Genomic DNA, 15067 nt, shown 5'->3' on the forward strand with positions numbered 1-15067 from the left:
TGGAAAATTTCTTCACCCTGGAGATGGATATAGGATACCTTCTATCTCGGGTAAAAAACTGCCTAGATACAGGATTTTCAAAAATCCAGCTGTCATGTCAGGTAATACTTAGGTACATAACATTGGAAAGATGTAATAAAACGAGTACATTTTTAACCCCCGACCCAAAAAAGAGGGGTGTTATAAGTTTAACGTGTGTATCTGTGTATCTATATATCTGTGTATCTGTCTGTGGCATCGTAGCTCCTAAACTAATGAATCGATTTCAATTTAGTTTTTTTTGTTTGAAAGGTGGCTTGATCGAGAATGTTCTTAGCTATAATCCAAGAAAATCGGTTCTGCCATTTGAAAGTTATCAGCTCTTTTCTAGTTACTGTAACCTTCACTTGTCGGGGGTGTCATAAATTTTTAATTTACACTTGTTGATTAAAATGTAGTTCATAAAGATGTTATTAGGTTAAAGATTGACACGACTTGCCAGAGGTCAATACGCGATGTCTACTGTCTAGCTATTGTGAATGACTCCGTTTAAACCTATTACTACGGCTACACTAATTTAATGCGATTATGTTGAGGTTAATGTTCTACTATATTGTAGGCAGTTTACATTTTCAGATCAGATTTCAGATCCGATATCGAGTTCCTTACTTAATTGATTTCGGTTCCAGCAATTAATGTCATTGTTTTTTTCAGTTAATAATAGAATGTATTTTCAGTTTCGAACACCGATTACTACGACGCGACTGGGTTATAGGACTATTATTTAAATTTTATATAGTACCATCTGTTTATTATATTATATATATGAATCTTGCAGAATGTGGGTCGTTGGGATTTCCTTAATCACGCTAATACTATAAAGGAGAAAGTTTGTGTGTTTGTGTGTGTGTATGTTTGTCCTTCACTCAAAAACCACTGGACGGATTTGGCAGAATTCAGAATGAACATAGATAATATCCTGGATTAACACATAGGCTACTTTTTATCCCAGAAAATCAAAGAGTTCCCACGGGATTTCGAAAAACCTAAATCCATGCGGACGAGTCGTGGGCGTCAGCTAGTAAAGTAATATCTTTTGCCCATGACTTCGTCAGCATCATAATATAATTTATACTTAGTCCATATAACTCGGGGATATTGTAGCTATCTGGCAGCCAGGTAAGTTTCAGAATCGGATTACTAATTCCGAAAATTACCTATCCTCTGCGTAGGAACTCATAAACTAACATATTATTTTACCTTTCCGTGGTTATACTGAAATATAATAGGTACAGCAGCTAATGTGAGAAAACGCATTGGATGCAACATTATCCGCAACGGTATGGGATACGACATATTCGCTCTACGTTCCGTCTAGGTATTTCTATGATTACAGTTATATCTGATCGAATAATGTAAAGCTGGCATAAACATGATCGAATTACGAATTCAAGTAAGATTCATGGCTACTATTTTAATTAAATTACTAAGGTTTTTTACATTGTTTCAAATCGAGGTTTAAAAAATCACAAGGAAAATGGTGTGTTTTTAACAGAAGTAACACAATTGGATTTTAGAGTAGTAGCCTTGCACGCTAGACTTAAGGTTTGGCCATTTAATATAAAAGTACTAGCTGATGCCTACGACTTCATTCCCGTGGATATAGGTACTTGGTTTTTAAATATCCCGTGTGAACTCTTTGATTTTCCGGGATAAAAAGTAGCCTATGTTTTAATCCATGGTATATTCTACCTCCATTCTAAGTTTCACCCAAATCCGTCCAGAAGTATTTACGTGAAAGAGTAACAAACATGGCCGTAGCCAGGAATTGGTTTCGGGGGTTTTAACCGGATCTTAATCGAATCTTTTTAGGAGAAAAAACTTTTATTCGACTCGACAGGTTGGACGATACCTGGTTGGTGTGTGGAATTTCATCTTTCAATTTGACAGAAGAATACAATAAGAAATAGAAGCGCGAGTGCAATTTTTTGAAAAAAGCGAAGGTTATCTCTCTTGCTCAGCCATAACAAAGTAAAGCACCTCACTCTACTTTCCTCATGTTTCTTATACGGGAAAAGAGTTCCCAAGGGAATTTCAAAAACGTGAATCCAAACCTATCAACCTACATTCAGTCACAAATTATAAATTACTAGATGATGCCCGCGACTTCGTCCGCGTGGTTAGATATAGGTCATCTTATTGTACGACGCGGGTGTGTCGGTAGGTACTCGTAGGTCCTATCTATTCCGTAGCAGACACCGGTCTCGCCTGAGCTGATAAATTGATCAATTATCCGACCATTTGCCTAGCGACAGACGACTGACATAGATACCTACATTTAAATCAGTTACGTGCACCTTGTTCAGTTTGATCTAACTTTCGCGTTTTATTGGAAATCTTTTAACTGTTGCGTCAGGTATTGGGCGATGCAGCTGCCACTTTGGTGATTATCGTATAAGTAGGTACTTACCTACTACCTGTTTATTTCTGCCTCGCAAAGAACTTTTCTGCGACGACCTACCTGCCGTAGTGGTGTACCTACTTAAATGCTGTGTTGGATTTGGCAAATGATTCGAGTGCGAACTTATGATATGATATGGTATGATAGTTCTTCATTCGGCAAATCAACCGGAGATACTATTTGGGATACGGCGAATGTTTTGGGTTGGGCAAATTTAAAAAGCCGGCTGGGAGACCAGACATTCTAAAGTATGACAGCGAATAGTCCTTCCTGATGTGTTTTTTTTAACTGGGATAGTATGGGGAAATCCAAAACCACAGGAGATACAGAAAATATGTTTCAGGAAACTTTAGGTCTTTCATTTGTGAAATATTTTATAATTGTTTTTAAAAATCAATGAAATTGACTAAATTTTTTTGAATGCCCATCGACTTAGTTCATGCCCCAGTTAAAAAAACACTGTATATCCTGGAACAACAAATGTGCGGGATTTTTATAAATTAAAGCGGCAATAGCTATGGTTATAAAATGCTGAAGAACTTACCACTTGAGCGGCATAATGAACGCTGCTGAATCTCAGCCACACTCGCTGTTCAGTGCGGGCCCACCACATCGGCACGTGGAACCGCCGGTCGTACCACACCAAGCCCACGTGGTCTCTTAGCGACGCGTCTTCGCCGATGTCGTTGTATGATGAAGGCACCGGCATGGGGATAACTGCTCCTGTCTACATACAAATTTGGAGATTTTTTTAAAAGTCTGAAGTACCTATACAACATCATCATCAATACGCCGATCTGGATCTCTTGAATCGCATGAAGAAGTCTGTAGCAATACCTAACTAACAAAATTGTACTATATAAGTTAGGAACGTATGCCTGTCGACAGTAACCTAAATATATTAAATTATATTTGTTCCGTTTGCCGTGGAGATCCCGTGGCCATAGATTGTGCTAAAAATTTCTTACGAGAATTTCTTCACCGCGGTTACGGGTTAATTAGCTTAAACGCACTAGCTCCGACTTCCGTCATCCGAGTTCTCTCCGACATCCGTGAAAATATCTCGGATGTGCCTCGGATTCAAATCGGGCATATTATGACGTAGATATATATGTACCTACTAGCTGTGCCCGCGACTTCGTTCGCGTGGAATAGTGACTTTTCGCGCTTTATATAGCCACGGACGCTCAGGCGCGAGGCGCCGTGATTCTTTAAATTGACATAACTTTTTTATTTATGAACCGATTGACATGAAATAAACACTAAATCCTAAGTGAAGCTTACTACAATATATTAGTGAAAACCGTATCTAAATCGAATAAGCCGTTTCTGAGATTAGCGTGCACAAACACACAGACAAACAGACAAACAGACAAACAGACAAAAAAAAAATTAATTACAATTTCGGGTTTGGCATCGATATAATAACAACCCCTGCTACTTTTTTTTTATATATTTCCATTGTACAGACACCACTTTTCTACAATTTTATTATATGTATAGATGTCAAAGACGTCCACGGAATAGCTAGAATTTTGATTAGAGATCAGATTAGTGCGTAAGTGCGTAAGCAATATCCGAGTTCGGTGCGAGTTTTTTATATCGGTATTTTTACGGACTCGGATGTACTCGTAGAGATGCGTGTTCGGGATCAAACTCTCTACCCTCCGAATAGGAGGCCGAGCGACGTCTTAACTAAATAGTTATAGACTAATATTAGTCTATCTATCTTCGCTCTATCTCTAATCATCTCTATTAGTGCTAAAAGACACCACTACATAGAAATCTAACAATTTGAGTGTCAGTTAGCTGACACTCAAATTGTTTTATTTTAGAATACGAATCAATTTTGTAACTTCCGTTTGCAAGTACTACGACAAGCTTACGTGTGAACCGGCATGAGAACCTTCGAAGAACGCACTTAGCATACTATTAGATTAGATATACAATAGCTTTTTGTCTGTGCGTAAGGATTAAAAAACATCCTATAATTATATAGCTATATATTAAAGTATACATACATAGACATAATAGAGAGAGAGCCAGCGCGTCCCAGAACTTTGTAATTTTATAAAAAGCTGAAAGTATCTCTGCGTATTGTCCCCAGCACACTACAGCGACTATAAAGTTTGGATCGTGGTGGCTTTGGGAGATAACAGGTGATAAAGGTGTAAAAATTTTTACAAACGTCAAAGTATGGACATAAGCAATTAATTTTGATGTCATACATAAATTGAAATAAAATATTGGCTACAATAATATAACCATTTAATGCGAATGGCTTGAAAATTGGCATAATAAGGATCAATAATATACTTATTTAATATCCTTGAGAAACCAGAATCCGGGGTAAATAACCTGGTGAACTATGGGCGAATAAACGGCACATACCTACATCCATATTATACCTACTATTCATACTGAGATTAAAAATGCAAAACTGTGTCTGTCTGTTCTTTTCACGGCACATCCGTTGAACACAAGTTGACCACATCATACAGAGATCTTATACATATTTTGGAGATGGACATTTTATTCCGGAAAATAAAAAAGTGGGTTAAAGTTTAACTAACTAAATCCACGCGAACGAAGTCGCGGACCTTATCCAGTTATATAAATAAACCAGATTTTGCGCAAACATAATATTATTATGTACTCTTGAACTTGGACTATATGCTAATTCCAAACTTCCATTGTTTTTTTGTATCGACACGTTATGTCAACATCGGGCTTTGCATGACAAAAAGTTTTAGTATAGCCGTTCAAGTTTTTGTTTGGCAAACAGCTAGTCCATAGATTCTCAAACTGAATGTGCCAATGGTGTTCCAATCACTAGATTCTAATCCGTACTTAGTATTATCTAAATTCGAAAGCGTGCCTGTCTGTCTGTCTGTCTATCTGTCTGTCTGTCTGTCTGTCTGCTACGTTTTCACGGCCAAACCGCTGAACCGATTTTAATGAAAATTGGTACAGACTTGGGATACATCCTGTGGAAGGACATAGGCTACTTTTAGGCAGTTCCTACGGGATTTAAAAACCGAAATTCACGCGGGCTAAGCCGCAGGCATCCTTTAGTACCTAATAATAATGTCCTTCCGACCTCGGTGGCCAATAAGCACAGAGATTAGCCAATAGCGATATTAAATAAGATTTAAATACAGAATACAGGCTAAAATTATACCTCTAAGGGCTGATTTTTCAATCGTCAAATAACTTTTATCTAAGGAATAAATTTGACATTCCTATTGACAGATTCTTTATACAAAAACTGTCAAACCCTCAAAATTCCTCAAATAAACGTTATTTTACGATTGAAAAAATCGGGCCTTGGTATTAATAAATAAACAATGACACTAGCAGCGTTGTGTTCGTTAAGTTTGAGAAGCGATGAATACATTAAAGTTTTTACCTTTTCGAGGTCTTGCTCGTACCAGCCATTTCGATATCCGTATTCCGGGTCCACGGGCGACTTTCTGAAGTTCCATATTCCGTCTAGATTTCTTAGGTATCTAGTTTCTGACTCTTGTGGGTATAACGCCCCGCCAGGGTTTGGTGCTTTCTTCTGTTCGCTTTGATTGATCTCGTTCGCGCTTGCAGTTCCTGGTACGGTTGCATCGGTGAGTGTAAGGATGATGGTCGAGAAAAGGAGGAGACTTGAACTGCTGGTTATCATTATCTGTCAACAAATAGATGGGTATTTTTCAATCCATATGCATTATTTAATTAATTTATTGTTATTGTAAGATATCGGTTATCATGAAAGTCGTGTAGGTAATAATAATTGTTCCTTGTTTATAGGAAACAACGCCAAATAGAACTCTGGTCAGGAAATCCTTATGTCATGTTTCCGGTAAATGTTATAAAAAACTTATGTCCGTCTGTTTGTTCGTTACCTATGCATTGGCGTATCGCTTAACCGATTGCTGAAACTTTATTCTTGGCACTTGTATATGGTTTCTCATCATCAAGATAAAAAATTGTCAAATAGTCGCGAGTCGTTAAAAAAGAGGCATTGCATGTTTCCATGCATGCCGGACATTCATCATCATCATTATCAAGCGATTGCCAGCTCACTACTGAGCACGGGCTACCTTTCAGAATGAGAAGGGTTTAAGCCAGAGTCCGCCACGCTGGCAAAGTGAGGATTTACTTCAGACACCTTTAAACATTATGGAGACCTTCTCAAGTATGCAGGTTTCCTCACGATCTTTTCCTTCATCATCAAAGCAAGTGCTATTTAATTTCTTAAAACGCATAATATTAGTCTGAAAAGTTAGAAGTGCTTGCTTAGGATCGAATCCCCGACCTCCCGAATTTATGAGGCGGACATTTTAACCATTAGACTAGCATAGCTGTTTGTGTGTTGTTGTCGGTTATTAGCTAGTAATTAATAAAATCGTTGTATATTCCTGATATTATTTGATACTACTTAGTAACTTTGACCGCTTGTACCTACCTACTCGTAGATATATCAGGCATTTATTACCTACTTAGTGCGTGTTTAATTTATGTATATATATGGCGATAATTTTCTCATAGACGCACAGACCTACAACTAGTAGAAACGACTGCTAATACAGGGTGTTTGTTAATTAGTAAAGACGACACGTACCCATGCTACTTTGATCTGATAAATACAATGCTGAAGTATAATGACGAAATAAAATTATAAAAATTTCCATACAAAATTTAAAAAAAAAAATGTCAAAGGCCTTGAAAACTTGGACATAAAAAAAATTAAAATTTTGTATGGAAATGATAATTTTATTTCGTCATACAAACAAACAAACACCCTGTATAAAAAATGGTGTTTTCATTTTACCATAGACGACGAAATAGATATTTATTGATTTGTAGACTAATCCAAAAAATATTTAAAGCTGACTACATACAGTTTAATGTAGGTATATTAATTTTAAGTAAATCTTTAAGTAAGTAAAGTATAAAATTCAAAGTTAACTCTTGAGCAAATTCAATTATCTTCACTGGTATATCTAGTTAATGCTCTACGGAATTCGCCCGTAACATAAAATAAGGTAATAAGTGCATACAGACAACGCAATTACCGTAATTATTTTGACACAAATAATGCATGGAAAGTGAAACACTTTTGAAATGCAAGGCTATACGTGGATATGCATATTGCATATGCATGACAATGTGATGCTCTCAAGAGGCGATAAGAAAGTAAAGTAACAAATAACCATGTAACTTTATCGCGTTTATGTTCTGATTGATGTGTTGTGTTGAATTGGGCTTTCGTCTTTTAGCACGTGTTATCAAAGGAAACACTAATTGCAAGTTACGAGGTTTTAAGGGCTAGTTCAGACGGTGGAATCGCGCGGTTTATAATCGCGCTGATTTTATTTACATTATTATTGTTTTCATTCACATATTATATGTTAAATATATTATGGATATAAGAAATACGGATTATGTCTTGAGAGTTGAGGTAACTCCCTTCACGGCTCACCAGTGTACTCGGCGTGCGCTCAATGCGCTTTTCTACAATGATTTCCGATTTTAGATCCACGCGGAAGATACTCGTATCAACGGATATGAAGACCGATGTAAACAAAATCAGGTAAGTATAAATTATCGCGGTTTTCATCCGCGCGTTTCTCGCATGTCTGAACTGATATTGAGAACATTTAGGAGTAAAAATCCTCCATCCGCGAAAGGTTTTGATGAAATCCATCCGAAAGATCGAAAGGTTTGAAAAATAAATGAAATGAGATTGCATAAATAGGTACCTTTAAATTCTTTAGGCAAGGGTAAAATGCATTCAAAAACTAGTAATTTAAGGTCAAAAACAGGTAAAAGCCTGGCCCTTTGTAGAATTTTAATAACAATTTTTAATACAAACTTCTGATGTTTAAATAATTTTACATTTTTAAATTAAAAAATTTCAACTCACTCTATGAAAATGAATGACGAATTAGCTGGTAAGTATGAAAATGACTGCCATAGCACTCTGTATGTAATTGGTTATATTGATGCGTTATTGCGAAACCAACTGGCTCTAGCGCATGCGCATAAACAATGGGACTCATAAACATTCTGTATCGGATTCCACACACCGCCACAACGTTGCGGAATACCATGATAAATAGATTTTACATGTTTCACATAATTTTTATGGTGATAAGGTGTTACAAAAGACATGAATACGTACCTGCTTACATTGTATCTAATTATCCATACTAATATTATAAATGCGAAAGTGTGTCTGTCTGTCTGTCTGTCTGTCTGCTACGTTTTCACGGCCCAACCGCTGAACCAATTTTAATGAAATTTGGTACAGACTTGGAATACATTCCGGGGAAGGACATAGGCTACTTTTTATCCCGGAAAATCAAAGAGTTCCCATGGGATCTAAAAAAATCGAAATCCACGCGGGCGAAGCCGCGGGCATCCCCTAGTTAATATTATAAATGCAGAAGTGTGTCTGTCTGTTTGTTGCACGACTCAGTTGCTGAATCTATCTTGATGAAATTCGGCGCAGAGATAGTTTTCCTTCTGAAAAAAGGATATAAAATTCTTTTTATTCCGGAATTTCAAGGAGTTCAAGTCACATACGCGGCTTCAAAGATTTAATGAAAATCTTTGAGCTTTGAAAATTATATCATTTAAAAAAAATATTGACAAACCACACAAAATTGAGTATCAAGATCTTATGCCCGGGATGCGTTGCAACTTGCAATGCTACTCACACGGAACTTGTACATTGATGACGTCAGATATCTTCACGCAAGTGCGGACAATAACTCTACAGTTTCCACTCGTATCGGTTGAAAACCGCGCGAATTCATAGATAAAGAAAAACTGACGCAAAAACTTATTTTTTTTATTCTAAGTAGTATCACACTTTACATTACACTAATATTATAAAGGCGAAAGTTTGTGTGTATGTACCTATGTGTGTATGTTTATTACTTCTTCATGCAAAAACTACTGGATGGATTTGGCTGAAATTTAGAATGGATATAGATTACCTACCCTGATTACCCTACCCTCTAGGATCTAGGATACCCTGGATAAGCGCGTAGGCTACTTTTTATCCCGGAAAACCAAACAGTTCTATGGGATTTAAAAAAAACTTAAATCCACACGAACGAAGTCGTGGGCATCATCTAGTAAGAATATAAATTAATAGCTCTTTTGTCTTAAGGAAGTATTTAATCGATAATGATAATGCTATGTATTATGTTCCTGAGCATGCGACAAAATGTCAGCCGTATTAATCGTTTTCGTACATTAATAAAATAATTATTGTAATTAATACTGGTAACGTATTGTTTCGTCAACGTGTTTTCGATTCACGCATTTCAATCTTCATTTTGATAGAAATAGGTAGAGCTTGTCTATTTTGAAATGACACGCTCCACCACCGCAATTTACACGGCATCTAAGTCAACAAAATTATGTAGTTTCAAAATAGACAAGCTCTACACAAAATGTCTTGATTTTAGAATGTACGAATACCTATATCAGAGTATGTAGGTAATAAAGAGATAATAACTATCCACTCGGTGCCTCTCTACAGGTCAATGCGGGGTCGGGTTACTGTATGGCTTTTTTACCCGATTGCGGCAAAGCCAAAAGGAAGGGTTATGATTTTAGCAGTCTATGTATGTATGTATGTTTGTATCCAGATTCTATGTGTTCCACCGTAGTGTCTAAACTACTGGGCCGATTTTGATAAAATGAGGGGTCAATTGAATCGTTGTAAAGGTCCGGGTGGCATAGGCTATATTTTATACGAAAAAAAGGACCTAACGGATGTTATATCAAAAAAGGTGGAATTTTTGCTATTATATCGAGTGGGATGTCAAATGAAAGAAGAGAACATTCTGAGCTCATAAATATAAATGTAGAACAACATTAAAATATGCCAAGCGACAGAAAAAGAATTTCACTCTAATATTTCAGTGTTTATTATAATACGATCGCAGTCGGGTTATAGTTTTCAACTTTATTCTCACAATAATATTACCACAGCATAAACATTTAGATATACAGTGAGACGACGCCCTAGATATACGCGGAGCTTTACGGATGTAACACCTACTCGTACATAATACATATCCGATCAATTGATTCTCTACTAATAATAAATTAAAGTTTTCGGCCTGTAACAACGTAAAACCCTCCCCCGCTCGCTCCTTTGACCCTGCAGAACTTTTGTCTAGATGTCTCCGAGTGATCAACTTTATATGAAATGTCCATATAGTATGTGGCATGTTTGAACCTACCTGTAGATAGGCTACGTAATATATAAATTGTGATATTGAGTTTCTTATATTCAGCTGTTGTTATCTATTTAAAAGATCAGGAAAATGGGAAGAAAAAGTGAAGGGGTTAGTGGTATATATAACTTGATATGGGTAGTTAAAAGAATTTAATAATATTGTGTATGCTTAGCGACAATTAATTACCTACTCTATGTACGTCAAATAGATCTACCTGTGTTTATAATGCAAATGAAATGGAAGGTTAAGCAAACCAATAATAATATAATACAGAATAATCATTAATACACCGAGCATCTATGCTTAATTGAATAGCTAAGCTAATATTTATTTTGTTATATTTTGACAAGCTCTTATGCATCTTTATATAATGCATAGATTGGTTTGGTACCTAACCTATGCATTGTACCTACAAAGATTTGGCTCAGAGGAATCCCCGTGATCGTAATGATATAAAAATTACCTACCTACTTACTTAGCAATATTATATTTATTTAGCCATATATTTAGCCATTAATAATTATAATTGACCCATACTTATTTCGTTTCGATAGTAATTATTTTCCACATATTTTGTAGTCTCATACACATTTGACGAGATTTCCTACAAAAAATTATCGGTTAGTATCAATTGCACTACATCACTACCTACTAAAAACAGACAACACACGAAACATCATTTTAATCTCCGGGATTAAAAAATAGACTAAACCTAGTCAATTACCCTCGACCCAGAAAGAGGGGTGTTATCATCGATGTATATTATAAGTTTGACGTGTGTATCTGTGTATCTGGGTATCTGTATATCTGTCTGTGGCATCGTAGCTCCTAAACTAATGAACCGATTAAAATCGGTTCATTAGTTTAGGAGTTTAGTTTTTTTTTCCGGCTGAACCGATTTTCAAGAAAATCGGTTCAGCCGTTTGAAAGTTATCAGCTCTTTTCTAGTTACTGTAACCTTTACTTGTCAGGGGTGTTATAAATTTTTAATTTACCTACACTTGTCTTTAAGATAATAGGTAACATTTGCGGATGAGAAATTAAGGACCCGTACAGCCTGTATAAGTAATTGGTAAAATAGTACGTATGGGTACCTGGGTACCATTGAGGCAATAATATGATGTTTCCTTACAAATGTATTTCCTTGTGGCTTTGCCACTGCACAATGTGTTGTGTGCGTAGTGACTTGCAACTTGCCCTTAGTATCTTAAAACCTCTTAAAATTTCACACAGTAAGATGATTATACTTATTCGAATTAACTACGAATTAAATAAGTAAGTAAAATAAAATAACCTTTTAAAATCCCGAGAGCTGTCAAAACATCATCAATTGTCATCATTATCAATATTCCATGGATGTAGGAAATACATAGGAAAAATCATGGAAAATCGATGAAAAAATCATATAAGGAAATAAATAAACAATATTCTCTTTGATCATGGCAGAGATAATAATATTATAATGTTGGTTATATTCTCTTTGGTTTAGTTGACTCCAATGACTTTCTAAGCATGGACACATCACGGCATACAACACAAGAGCCCAAACATGGCACACGTTTCTAAATTCACCTTATGTAGCTTCAACTGCTCCATTTATACATTCCCGCTAACATTCAAGTCCTGTAAACTAACCTCAGTGATTAAGCCGCAATGTAAATCGATAAGCACTCGAAGCTAAATAAGGTGATTTTAGAAGCAAACTTGAACAAAAAATGGAATGGAGTAGTGTAGCACTATTAATTTTTGTTATTTCTTTGAGAGATTTTTCGTTTTTGTAAATATGAAACTATTATACTATATCTATACTATATAACTATTATACTATATCTCCTCGTGCTGATTCACTGACTGACTGACTGACTGACTGACTGACTGACTCATTTGATCACCTCTTTGTATGTTTTTTTTTACCGATAGTTTCGTATAGAGGACAAAAAATGATTCGGAGGAAAAATATGGATAGAGCTGATGATTGAGGATTTCGGTGAGGAGCACGGCCAGGGTATTGAAGATAGGTGGGGGGTGCTCGAACAAATGTCACTCAGAACTTCATCCAATAGACAGGGAGCTGAAAAATAAAATCAAAATGGCGGATTCAATATGGCGGCCATACAAATTTCGCCGGTGTCTATCTCGAAGATTATAAAAGATGGAAGAGTGGTTTCTTGGCAAAAAATGATCAGGACCCGAAATTCAACTTGATGAGCAGAAAAATTGCGGTCCGCTTGCGGGCCGCGAACTCACGCGCCCTACTAGTTATATGTATATGGTTTTACGTGGGATGATTTATATTAAAAAAAAATTAAAAGCCCTAGATTGCAATCACACCTGGTGGAAAGTGATGATACAGTCTACGGTAGTAGCGGGCTAACTTGTAGGGGTGGGGTAAAATCCATACCCGTTATAGATGTTTCTATATGGCATCGTACCGGAACGTTAAATCGCTTGGCGGTAGAGTGGTAAGTAGCCACGGCCAAAGGCCTCCCACCAGCCGACCTAAACCAATTAAGAAAATCTCAATCGGCCCAGCCGGGAATCGAACCCGGCTGGGCCGGGTCATACAAATCCACCGTGCTACCACTGCGCATCGGAGGTCGTCAAAAGATAATAAAATAAATGTGATACAATAATGGCAAATAGATTTTACATTGAACAAAAAAAAGCTACTCCACAGTTTTGTTTTTCCGACATTCGTGACGCGCCCTTCCATCTGTCTCTTTCCGATGTGCGTGAGAGAAAGGAATGGGAACATTGTAAATAATTTTAGATATTTCTAGTGTTTTCAATGGTTTTACTAAGTATTTTACACTTTTTCGCATGTTATCTTACGTAAATAAAATTAACTTACCGGTGGTAAGTCACACCATCTCTTTTCTGCGTCGTTAACGTATTATTTCGGCACTTTTTGATCGCGCATTTAGGCATCTTGACAGCTTAGCAGTCAACATGCGACTAATGAAGAAAGTGTGCTTACACCGAGTATAAGCACACTTACTTGGTCCCTTGTTATGCGCGCCAGTGCGATGTCCTTGCTTAGAAAGTCATTGGTTGACTCCGAAAACTTCGAAAGATTACAGATTAGGTTGTAAATGGTAAAACCGGAGTTAACTGAACATACCCGAAGTTTCGATTTTCATATTTTTAAACAAAAGTCGAGCTTTTTTAGCGTTTAATTAATATATAGTAAGTACAGTGTCTACATAAATATTGTACATATGAAATAGGGTAAAACTTATCCAATTTTATGGATGGAAAACATATAACAAAAAATTTAAAAGAAGAATCTTAAATATAATTAATTTTATCAGGTGATTTGTTTTATTTCATGCTTAACATACTTAAACATTTATTCAAATGCAACAAATATTCAAATCAAATGCATTATTTGATCACATTTCAAAATCCAAAAGATCCACAAGATCAAAACCCAGCTCCGGAGCTGAAAAATAGTCCGATATTCAAGCCTTGGAGGACGTTATAAAGAAAGCCTACATACATAATCTCAAGTTTCTAGCAGTATGTTGATATTCATTATCAGTTTATCCTTACAAATATCTATTGTGTTTTACATGACTACAGATTAACTGTTTGCAATAAATGATGTACCTACAAGCTACATTCATGAGTGTTCGTCAAGAGGTTGTTATCGTCCAGTCGCTAATTCAGAGGTCAGAATTCAATAAGGTTGAAAAGTTCAGTTACCTTTGAATACAAACAGGAATCTATATGGTCTTGTCTCTATGGCTCGCGCAGAAAAAACATTCTTGTTACTAAACATGTAGCTATTATCAGGTCATTGATATTTATGGTCATTGATTGATGGCTATGGATAGATATTATGATTATTATTGGTGATTTAATTACAGTATTAATTTTTTCTCACAAAATATACCTATCTACTAAACAAGTTTTGTTAAACATAAACATTGAATCTGGCACTGGTATTTGGACTTTTAGTTTAAAAAACCGGCCAAGTGCGAGTCAGACTCGCGCACTGAGCGTTCCGTAGGCTCGGGTATGTTTTCCGATATTTTGCACGATAAATCAAAAACCATAATGGTTTTTGATTATCACAAATATAAAAATAAATCTGTTTTAGAATGTACAGATAAAGCCCTTTCATATTATGATACCCCACTTGGTATAGTTATCTCACATTGAAAATTGAAAATACTATTTGTTCATGAACACATTTAAATTATTTTTTTGTGATGTGACCACGAATTCACGGTTTTCGGTCTTTTCAACTTAATCCTGTCTTTTCAACTTTATCTTGTAGAATATGTGTAAATTCCACCCCCGTTCAAATATTCCACTCTAGCGAAGTCAAAATGGGTCAGCTACTAAGTACCTTATATAGAAATTATTGATG

The 15067-nt window shown here is 36.1% G+C and overlaps 1 protein-coding gene across 6 annotated transcripts in view; it reads right to left on the reverse strand.

Annotated features, from left to right (window-relative positions):
- Nucleotides 1–15067, reverse strand: part of LOC123872822 (beta-glucuronidase) — a 44208-nt gene that overhangs the window by 19584 nt on the left and 9557 nt on the right. For 4 of the 6 annotated variants that reach the window (XM_045917372.1, XM_045917369.1, XM_045917368.1 and 1 more), the window contains exons 2-3: nucleotides 5850–6116; nucleotides 2985–3167 (exon numbers count right to left, since the gene is read on the reverse strand). In XM_045917372.1, the coding sequence (XP_045773328.1) occupies nucleotides 2985–3167; nucleotides 5850–6113 (447 nt within the window). In that variant the 5' untranslated portion in view covers nucleotides 6114–6116. Of the gene's footprint in view, nucleotides 1–2984; nucleotides 3168–5849; nucleotides 6117–8357; nucleotides 8463–8615; nucleotides 8639–15067 lie in introns of those variants that run through there. The other 2 variants (XM_045917371.1, XM_045917370.1) reach the window with 2 other exon arrangements.

The sequence above is a fragment of the Maniola jurtina genome, chromosome 15, assembly GCF_905333055.1.
Source record: "Maniola jurtina chromosome 15, ilManJurt1.1, whole genome shotgun sequence".
NCBI classification, from domain to species: domain Eukaryota; kingdom Metazoa; phylum Arthropoda; class Insecta; order Lepidoptera; family Nymphalidae; genus Maniola; species Maniola jurtina.